General features: G+C 54.8%; 1 protein-coding gene across 24 annotated transcripts in view; it reads left to right on the top strand.

Moving 5' to 3' along the window:
* PTPRF (protein tyrosine phosphatase receptor type F) overlaps positions 1-7,816 on the top strand; it is a 97,742-nt gene extending 89,926 nt beyond the window's left edge. For 20 of the 24 annotated variants that reach the window (XM_030823696.1, XM_030823698.1, XM_030823679.1 and 17 more), the window contains 11 exons: positions 1,597-1,720; positions 1,891-2,066; positions 2,788-2,907; positions 3,208-3,362; positions 3,444-3,729; positions 3,834-4,012; positions 4,249-4,375; positions 4,608-4,733; positions 4,992-5,146; positions 5,251-5,386; positions 6,083-7,816. In XM_030823696.1, coding sequence (XP_030679556.1) covers positions 1,597-1,720; positions 1,891-2,066; positions 2,788-2,907; positions 3,208-3,362; positions 3,444-3,729; positions 3,834-4,012; positions 4,249-4,375; positions 4,608-4,733; positions 4,992-5,146; positions 5,251-5,386; positions 6,083-6,151 — 1,653 coding nt within the window. In that variant the 3' untranslated portion in view covers positions 6,152-7,816. The remainder of the gene's footprint in view (positions 1-1,596; positions 1,721-1,890; positions 2,067-2,787; positions 2,908-3,207; positions 3,363-3,443; positions 3,730-3,833; positions 4,013-4,248; positions 4,376-4,607; positions 4,734-4,991; positions 5,147-5,250; positions 5,387-6,082) is intronic. The other 4 variants (XM_030823695.1, XM_030823697.1, XM_030823688.1 and 1 more) reach the window with 2 other exon arrangements.
* Positions 7,817-10,764: the final 2,948 nt, after the last annotated feature.

A 10,764-nucleotide genomic window follows, 5' to 3' on the forward strand; every position in this document is an offset into this window, starting at 1 on the left:
AGTAGAGATGGGGTTTCACCGTGTTAGCCAATATGGTCTCGATCTCCTGACCTCGTGATTCGCCCGCCTCAGCCTCCCAAAGTGCTGGGATTACAGGCGTGAGCCACTGCACCAGGCCTGCTCTGTTGTCTTTAACATTCGGTCAGTCATTGATCACACATTTTCCATGTGCCAGTCCTCGTGCGGGGGATATGGAGACTCATGCCCTCAGGGAACCAGTCGTGGGGAGCACGTGCAGACAGATAATCAGCATTAAATATGTGACTCTGACAGCACACCCTCGTGTTGAATAGGACCGACAGGCATGCAAAAGGTGGGCTGACAGCACCAGAGCAGCCTGAGGGGTGGGGTGTGCTGCAGGGTCTCACGGAAGCAGTGATGCGGTACTGTGGAGAGTAATGAGGCTGGGGACAACATATGGAGGACATTGCGTGCTATGCTGAAAACTTCAGATCGTATCCATCTGGAAAATGTGAACATAATAATGGAACCTATCTCATAGGAGAATTTGAGGAGGGAATACATGCAAAGTGCTCACAGCGGTGCCAGGCACACCGCGGGTCCTCACTAACGCTTCGCTATTATCATTATTGCTCTCCGAGGTGATGAAGAGCCACAGAAGGCCTTTAAGCAGGAAATTGATATTCACATCTGCGTTTTGGAAGGATTATTCTGGCTGTGGGGCTGAGGGGGTCAGAGTGGGACAAGAGGAAAGAGGCAGGAAGAGGCTGAGCCTCAGTTGGGGTGGCCTGGCCCAGGGCAGTGGCAGCAGGTTGGAGAGAGCTGAGGGGGAGGGGGAGCACCAGAACCTGGTGACTGGCGGGGCGGGGTGGGGGGAGGCCGGAGGAATTTTGAGGTTGACTTCTAGGTTCTGGCCTGGCACCGAGGGGTGAGGGTGCCTTTCGCTAAGGTGGAGTCCCAGCAGCAGCGCCAGGTTTGAAGGGGAAGCTGATGAACTCAGCTTTGAAAGGACTGCGGTTGAAGGACCTCCCAGTGGAGCTGTCAGAGAGGCTGCTGGGTACTCAGGGAAGAGCTCTGTGCTGCTGCTGAGGTTATGGGCAGCTCCAGCATATGGTGTAAGAATCAGGGGAGCAAATGAGGTCACCCAGGAAAGGTTGTAGAGAGAGAAGAGGGCCTAGAAGGAACCCTGGAGGAGCTCTCTGTCCTGCCCATGGGAAGGGCAGGGGGGAGAGAGGAAACAGAGAAGGAGCAGCCAGAAAGGAAGAGAGCAGAGCAGGGAGGGATCCCGGAATACCTGAAAGGGGCCACCATCCCTTCCATCTGTCCTGGCTCATTTCATTAGGTGAGTGCAGGGCTTCGAGAGACCCTTCTCCTGCCCCTAACCCAGCTCAGACCACTCTACCAGGCAAGGGGATTTGGTACCATGGTCAGAGGAGTCCCCAGTCCATCACTTTCTGATAGGTGACGTGGCAACCTGTGAGCTCCATGGCTGGCACCACGAGATAGAGGGCCTGGCTGTGGCCTGTGGAGTGAAGGCAGGATGCGAGCATCACCGGGAAGGCTGGGTCCCCTGCAGGAGAAGCAGGTCAACCTTGGCTCTTACCCCACCCCACCTGCTTTCTCCATTCTCTGCAGTCCATCGACCCTGGACAGCAGTTCACGTGGGAGAATTCAAACCTGGAGGTGAACAAGCCCAAGAACCGCTATGCGAATGTCATCGCCTACGACCACTCTCGAGTCATCCTTACCTCCATCGATGGTGAGCCAAAGGGGTGCCCCTCCTGTCCCCTTGCTCTCCTCCCCCTTGCTAGCTAGGGCAGCATGTCATTCTACAGAGGATGTCCACGCGTCTCAGGGGTGCACTGAGGCATGGTGGGCTGGGCTGGGGACCCCGCAGTAATGTCCTCCCACCTCCTTTCTTATCCATAGGTGTCCCCGGGAGTGACTACATCAATGCCAACTACATCGATGGCTACCGCAAGCAGAATGCCTACATCGCCACGCAGGGCCCCCTGCCCGAGACCATGGGCGATTTCTGGAGAATGGTGTGGGAACAGCGCACGGCCACTGTGGTCATGATGACACGGCTGGAGGAGAAGTCCCGGGTGAGGCTGCAGGGCCCTGCCAGGAGGCGAGTGGGAAATGCCCAGCCACAAGGTGATACAGGGCACCTTCTTCTGTGCCGCTTTCTTCTGTGGAGGAAGTCGCTCAAGGGATCCCCAGATGCTATTATGTTTCTGGGGGTATTATGCTCCCCAGATACTGGGGTGTTTCTGGGATAGAGCATGTTCCCCAGATGCTAGTGGGTTCCTTAGGATGTTAATATGTTTCACCAAATGCTGTCATTTTCTGAGAATGTTAATGTGTTCCCCAGTTGCTGGCGTGTTCCCGGGGTGTTCATGTGTTCCCCAGATGCTGGCGTGTTCCTGGGGCATTAACACATCTCCTAAGTTAATTAGTGGAAAGAGCTGCTGTTATCTGTTTTTGGACTGCAAAGCATTGACTGGAACGTCAAATTTACAGAGCTTGAAAATGGCACATAAACGTTACGGGTAAATTTGGCAGAAAATGTGCCTGGTGCGATCTGGCCTTGAATAAATAATTTTCAATTATGGCCCTTATTCCACTAGCTAGGGCAGGGTGGTGACGTAGCTTGAGGACCTGATGTGGCTTGTGGAGGACAGGGGGCAATGGATCTGAGAGCTCAGGGCTGGGGGGTTTTGTAGCCAGAAAGGCTACAGCCAGGGAGTAGACCAGCCTCCACCCTGCTTCTGCCCGTCTGAGCCTGTGGGCTTCCTTCAGCCTGCCCTGCTCATCCCCCCGCAGGTAAAATGTGATCAGTACTGGCCAGCCCGTGGCACCGAGACCTATGGCCTTATTCAGGTGACCCTGTTGGACACAGTGGAGCTGGCCACATACACTGTGCGCACCTTCGCACTCCACAAGGTATAGCCTTTCCCCAGTGCATATCTTACCCAGACACTGTAAGGACAGTGGCCTGGGTGTGGTGTGCTGGGTCGGGGGGAAGCTGGAGCCTGGGTGTTGGAGGGTCGGAGGCTCAGCTGTGAGTGAGTGTGGTGTGATGATCCATGTTATGGGAACAGTGCTAGGAGCTTCAGGCTACCCTGTGTGGCTTCTGAGTCCCATCAGGAAGTGGCGGGTCTGGCCTCAGCATCAGGTCATTCTGTCCTGATTCTATGGCAAGCAGGCTCCTAGTCACCAGTATGTCCCCACTTTGTCCCCCAGAGTGGCTCCAGTGAGAAGCGTGAGCTGCGTCAGTTTCAGTTCATGGCCTGGCCAGACCATGGAGTTCCTGAGTACCCAACTCCCATCCTGGCCTTCCTACGACGGGTCAAGGCCTGCAACCCCCTAGACGCAGGGCCCATGGTGGTGCACTGCAGGTGAGAGGGTACAGTGCCACCCAGAGGGGTGGGGTGGGAGGTGGGGGCACCTGTGCCTCAAGCTGAGCCCGTGTCCTGCAGCGCGGGCGTGGGCCGCACCGGCTGCTTCATCGTGATTGATGCCATGTTGGAGCGGATGAAGCACGAGAAGACGGTGGACATCTATGGCCACGTGACCTGCATGCGATCACAGAGGAACTACATGGTGCAGACGGAGGACCAGTACGTGTTCATCCATGAGGCGCTGCTGGAGGCTGCCACGTGCGGCCACACAGAGGTGCCTGCCCGCAACCTCTATGCCCACATCCAGAAGCTGGGCCAAGTGCCTCCAGGGGAGAGTGTGACCGCCATGGAGCTCGAGTTCAAGGTGGGGCTCGGGTGGGCCTGCTTGGCTCCAGGGCCTAGACTGGGCCATGCGGATGACCCCCACACCCACAGGAAGCCTGGCCTGACCAACCCCTCCCTCTCCAGTTGCTGGCCAGCTCCAAGGCCCACACGTCCCGCTTCATCAGCGCCAACCTGCCCTGCAACAAGTTCAAGAACCGGCTGGTGAACATCATGCCCTACGAATTGACCCGTGTGTGTCTGCAGCCCATCCGTGGTGTGGAGGGCTCTGACTACATTAATGCCAGCTTCCTGGATGGTTATAGGTCAGCATGCATGTCACTGCCCCACCGTGCCCTACAGGGGACTAGGCCTGTGCCTGGCTGGTGGGGGTGGGCAGCAGAGTAGGGCCAGCCTAGAAGACCTGAGAGGGCTGGGTAGAGCAGTGAGGACTTCCTGGAGGAGAGGGGATCTGAACAGGGCCCCAAGGGGCCAGGCAGCCTAAGGGGAGACTCTGGGGGCAGCAGCACCTCCAGCATGTCCAGTCTTGTGTCCACCCCAGACAGCAGAAGGCCTACATAGCTACACAGGGGCCTCTGGCAGAGAGCACCGAGGACTTCTGGCGCATGCTGTGGGAGCACAATTCCACCATCATCGTCATGCTGACCAAGCTTCGGGAGATGGGCAGGGTGAGCCCACCCTTTCCCCCAGGGCCCCTGTCATACCTGGGAGAACACCAGCCACCCTTGGGGGAGCTGCCGCCTATGTTACTGTCTCCTTTCACACCCCAGCTGCTCGTCAGCATAGCCTCGGGCGCCCGTTATTACCACCTGAGGCATCTGTCCCAGAATCCTGTGAAGCCTGGCACCCCTCCCCCATTCCTTCTCACCTGATCCTGGGGGCCCGACCCTCTGTCCACAGGAGAAATGCCACCAGTACTGGCCAGCAGAGCGCTCCGCTCGCTACCAGTACTTTGTTGTTGACCCGATGGCCGAGTACAACATGCCCCAGTATATCCTGCGTGAGTTCAAGGTCACGGATGCCCGGGTGAGTGAGTGCACTGAGTGTGTCCATAACGCTGCCTGTCCACACGCAGGGTGGGTGGCTGCCTGCATGGTACCTAGCTCAAGCTTCAGAAATCTGAGGCAGGGGGTGGGTATTAGGGTGTGAGCACATCTCCCCTAGTGGCCTCGGGTGCAGTGACACAAGATGCACACCTGTGTCATGGAACTACCCTGGTCTAGTCCAGAGGGGTGGCAGCCTAAGGCACGAATTCTAATCATGTCCCCCATCCACCTTTCCCAGGATGGGCAGTCAAGGACAATCCGGCAGTTCCAGTTCACAGACTGGCCAGAGCAGGGCGTACCCAAGACAGGCGAGGGATTCATTGACTTCATCGGGCAGGTGCATAAGACCAAGGAGCAGTTTGGACAGGATGGGCCTATCACGGTGCACTGCAGGTGGGACTGGCCCCGTGGAGGGCTGGGGTGGGTGGGCCTAAAGGCCTGGCAGACCCACTGCGTGAGGCAAGCAGGACTCCTGACGCAACTGTGTTTCTGAGCAGTGCTGGCGTGGGCCGCACCGGGGTGTTCATCACTCTGAGCATCGTCCTGGAGCGCATGCGCTACGAGGGCGTGGTCGACATGTTTCAGACCGTGAAGACCCTGCGTACACAGCGTCCTGCCATGGTGCAGACAGAGGTAACACAGACCAGCCTGCAGGGCCAGGGCCTTGGCAGCAGCCCTGCTGGGAACGCTAGGCTTCAGCTGCAGTTTGATGCGCACAGGCATGTGCATTCATTCATGCTGCCAGCCTTTCACGTGGCCTGCGATAGCCATGGTGGTGTGTGCTTATGGTCCTACCTACTTGGGAGGTTGAGGTGGGAGGATCATTTGAGGTCAGAAGTTCGAGGCTGCAGTGAGCTATGATTATACCGTGGCACTCTGAGAGCAAGACCCTGTTGCTGAAAACAAAACAAAACAAAACAAAAATACTGCACCATTGCCTGTGCTGCCTGGGGGCTCGGGAGAGATGAGTAAGATGTGTTCTTTCCTTCGGCAGCTCTCTGCTGAGCCCCAGTGGAGTGCCTGGCTCTGGGCAAGGTTGCACAGAGCAATCCTTATGGGGTGCCCAGTCAGGAGCAGAGAAACATGATTGGGGTGGCAGATGGAAGGCAGGTAGATGTGGGGGCCTGGGAGAATGACAGGAGAGAGATGAGCCTTCAGAGGCTCTTTCAGGCTCCCCCGCACACTGCCTGATGTAGCTGCCAGGGTCCAGCGCCTGCTCTTGGCCAGCAGAGGCTGACTCCATGGCCCATGGCTGCAGTGTGAGTGTCAGCTGTGTAGTGGGGGTGTCCACTGGCGTGACCCACACTGACCAGCCCCCTGTCCTGGCAGGACCAGTATCAGCTGTGCTACCGTGCAGCCCTGGAGTACCTCGGCAGCTTTGACCACTATGCAACGTAACTACCGCTCCCCTCTCCTCCGCCACCCCCGCCGTGGGGCTCCGGAGGGGACCCAGCTCCTCTGAGCCATACCGACCATCGTCCAGCCCTCCTACGCAGATGCTGTCACTGGCAGAGCACAGCCCACGGGGATCACAGCGTTTCAGGAACATTGCCACACCAATCAGAGAGCCTAGAACATCCCTGGGCAAGTGGGTGGCCCGGCAGGCAGGCACTGTGGCCCTTCTGTCCACCAGGCCCACCTGGAGCCCGCTTCAAGCTCTCTGTTGCGCTCCCACGTTTCTCATGCTTCTTCTCATGGGGTGGGGTTGGGGCAAAGCCTCCTTTTTAATACATTGAGTGGGGTAGACTGAGGGATTCTAGCCTCTTCCCTCTGATTTTTCCTTTTGCGAATCCATATCTGCAGAATGGGCCACTGTAGGGGTTGGGGTTTATTTTGTTGTTTTGTTTTTTTTTGAGTTCACGTTGGATCCTTATTTTGTGTGACTTCTGCTGAAGGACAGAACATTGCCTTCCTCGTGCAGAGCTGGGGCTGCCAGCCTGAGCGGAGGCTCGACCGTGGGCCGGGAGGCAGCACTGATCCGGCTGCTCCTCCAGCCCTTCAGACGAGATCCTGTTTCAGCTAAATGCAGGGAAACTCAATTTTTTTTTAAGTTTTGTTTTCCCTTAAAAGCCTTTTTTTAGGCCACATTGACAGTGGTGGGTGGGGAGAAGATAGGGAACACTCATCCCTGGTCGTCTATCCCAGTGTGTGTTTAACATTCACAGCCCAGAACCACAGACGTGTCTGGGAGAGCCTGGCAAGGCATTCCTCATCACCATCGTGTTTGCAAAGGTTAAAACAAAAACAAAAAACCACAAAAATAAAAAAACAAAAAAAACAAAAAACCCAAGAAAAGAAAAAAAAAGAGTCAGCCCTTGGCTTCTGCTTCAGACCCTCAAGAGGGGAAGCAGCTCCGTGTGCCTGGGGTTCCCGAGGGAGCTGCTGGCTGACCTGGGTCCACAGAGCCTGGCTTTGGTCCCCAGCATTGCAGTATGGCGTGGTGTTTGTAGGCTGTGGGGTCCGGCTGTGTGGCCAAGGTGAATAGCACAGATCAGGGTGTGTGCCACACCCCATGCACCTCAGGGCCAAGCGGGGGCATGGCTGGCCTTTCAGGTCCAGGCCAGTGGGCCTGGTAGCACATGTCTGTCCTCAGAGGAGGGGCCAGATGATTTTCCTCCCTGGTTTGCAGCTGTTTTCAAAGTCCCCGATAATCGCTCTTTTCCACTCCAAGATGCCCTCATAAACCAATGTGGCAAGACTACTGGACTTCTATCAATGGTATTCTAATCAGTCCTTATTATCCCAGCTTGCTGAGGGGCAGGGAGAGGGCCTCTTCCTCTGGGCAGCGCTATCTAAGTAGGTAAGTGGGGGCGGGGAAGGGTGCATAGCTGTTTTAGCTGAGGGACGTGGTGCCGACGTCCCCAAACCTAGCTAGGCTAAGTCAAGATCAACATTCCAGGGTTGGTCATGTTGGATGATGAAACATTCATTTTTACCTTGTGGATGCTAGTGCTGTAGAGTTCACTGTTGTACACAGTCTGTTTTCTATTTGTTAAGAAAAACTACAGCATCATTGCATAATTCTTGATGGTAATAAATTTGAATAATCAGATTTCTTACAAACCAGGCCTCTGTCTCAGCTGTTTCTGGAACCAGAGTCTGGGCCAAATCAGTAGCTAGGATGGGTTCCGGAGATTCCCTGCTCCTGAGGAGACGGGGAGGGTATCCTAAGTATTTGTGCCAGTGTAGGCTTCTGGCGTGGCTACCCACTTTCAGAAAGGAGTGGTTATAAACCCTGAAAACCAGGCCACTGAGAGCCAGCCAGGCCGCAGCCACCAATGCATGTGAAGAGCACCCTAGGCTGGGGAGCATACCCTTTGCCTCTCTTTCCCTTTAAGATTCTGTGAGTTGCACTGTCGGGGCGTTGGGACTGCCCCTCTCCCACTACCTGGGAGGAAAGGGATGGCCCTGTGGCAGTAGAGACTGACTGTATGGAAATTGGTTAGTGAGATCTCCTGTAATTATTGCAGTGTGGATAATGGACACAAAAAACCGTGTGTCCATCTGGCCCCTGGACACACAGCTGCATCACCCACTGAGCTGTGCAGCTGCTCCACTGGCGAGCAGACAAGTCCTACCAGGTTGTCAAATTGTGGAACTTCTAGGGATACAGATGAAGGAGACCCAGAACAAGCTGCAAAGAAAAATGCATAAGTCAGCGACGACCACACCAAGGCAGCATCTGACCCAGGGAAGGCTTCCTGGAGGAGGTGACATTCAGAGTGTTTCGTGGAATGAGTAGCAGTTAGTTTTTTTTGTTTGTTTTTGAGATGGAGTCTCTGTCGCGAGGCTGGAGTGCAATGGCACGATCTCGGCTCACTGCAACCTCTGCCCCCCGGCTTCAAGCAATTCTTCTGCCTCACCCTCCTGAGTAGCTGGAATTACAGGCGCCCAACACCACGCCAAGGTAATTTTTGTATTTTTAGTAGAGATGAGATTTCACCATGTTGGCCAGGCTGGTCTTGAACTCCTGACCTCAGGTGATCCACCCACCTCGGTCTCCCAAAGTGTTGGGATTACAGGCATGAGCCACCATGCCCAGCCAAAGTAGCAGTCAGTTTTTAAAGGTAGGGAAAGGTTTTCCAATGGAATATGTACAAAGGCTTGGAAGCTTGTAACAGACCAACTTCGTGTGAAACTCCAGGAAGTGCATTAAGATTGGAGTAGAGAGACATGGCTAGGAAGGTGGGCCAGATGGAGCCAGATCGTGCAGCTAAGGGGATTGAGGTGATTGTCAGAAGGATGCAGGTATCCCTGGCAGGTGCAGTGCTTCTGTTCTTAACACCCTGGGCCACCTCCACTGAGTCCCTCACCGCGTTCTAGTATTGGCAGCTGTCTCCTTGGGGGCTGTGAGTGACTGAGGCCTGGCACCAAGTCTCTTCTGGGTATCCCCAGCACCTAGTTCAGTGCCTGGCGTATTTCTATTCAGAAAAAAGGCACCATCATTACATGATTGTTGATGGTAGAAAATTTGATTAACTTTGCTAAATAAAAGAACAAGCCATTAAACATTTTCAAGTAAGGGATAAGTACCAGGTGTTCACCTGAGGAAGACTGGTAGGACTGCCCCAGGCAGGCTCTGCGCCTTGGGAGCAGCCGGCGGAAGGATCCTCCTCTCTCCACTCGGATGAGGAAACAGGATTATGTGGAATCACTCATCAGAGACCACAGGGCAGGTAAGCGCCAGAGCTGGGACCCGCGTCTGCTGATGTCTGCTCCAGAGTCCCTGCCCTTTCCGTTGCCAGTGTCAGCCTTCTCTCTCCTCTACTTCCCTCCCTCCTCACTCCCCCCTGCAAGCCTGCTCTTCCTCCAGGGCCCCCATTGCAGTGCTTGGCACCCCACCCACCTAGTATTCCAGGCAGGCATTGCTTGCGTGCTCACCCCCACGTCCACTCGTCACACCCTGCCTGCTTGGCCTCCATGCCTGTCGTCTGCATCTCCACGGCAGTCTCCCAGGCCGCTTTCCCTCTCGCCTGGACTGCCGCTGTGCTTCCTGCCAGGCAGCCTGCCCCAGCACTGCCTGGGCCAACCTGTTCTCAGCACAGTGGGAGTGATTCTGCCTCGCAGGGCAGACATGACCAAGTCACTGTCCTGAGGAGACCCTGCCAGGTCCTCACTGTCGCCATGGTTTTCCAGGTTCTGCAGGACCTGGCCCGTGTGGCCTTATCTTCCTTCTCCCCTCTCGCCCCCTGCCTTCCAGCCACCACAGAGTCAATTCTTTAAGTTTCCTGCCTGCCTCACTTTTTTTTTTTTTTTTTTTTTTTTGAGACCGTCTCACTGTCACCCAGTCTGGAGTGCAGTAGTGGCGCTCTCAGCTCATTGCAACCTCTGCCTCCTGGGTTCAAGCAATTCTCCTGCCTCAGTCTCCCAAGTAGCTGGGATTACAGTCATGGGCCACCACACCTGGCTAATTTTTGTATTTTTAGTAGAGATGGGGTTTCACCATGTTGGTCAGGCAGGTCTTGAAATCCTGACCTCGGGTGATCCTCCCACCTCAGCCTCCCAAAGTGCTGGGATTACAGGCGTGAGCCACTGTGCCCGGCCCTGCCTCACCATTCTATCTCAGCTCCAGACCTTCCCACAAGCTGTTCTTCTGGAACATTCTCCCCCACTTCCACCTGGCTAACCCCTCATTATTTAGCCCTCCCCTGAAAATATTTCCTTCAGAAGCCATCCTTAACTACCCTAAATGAGGCTAGATGACTGCTATGCAAATTATTTGGAATATAGTATTTCACTTAATTCTGACAACAATGTATGAAGCCCATTGTACTGATAAGAAAATTTGGCCTCATCCACTCCTTCAACAAATATTTGATGAGCATTTGCTGTGTGATAGTTATTATCCTAGGTGCTTGGAATACATCAGTAAATGGAACAGACTTTTCCTTTGTGGCATTCATCCTCTAGTATCAGGAAGCAGATGATACATACGAGCAATAAATAAATGTATTTATAGTTTGTTAAAAGGTCGTAAGCCTAATTAGTGGGGAGTACAATAAGAAGGACCA

This window comes from Nomascus leucogenys, chromosome 12 (genome assembly GCF_006542625.1).
Source record: "Nomascus leucogenys isolate Asia chromosome 12, Asia_NLE_v1, whole genome shotgun sequence".
Lineage (NCBI taxonomy): Eukaryota > Metazoa > Chordata > Mammalia > Primates > Hylobatidae > Nomascus > Nomascus leucogenys.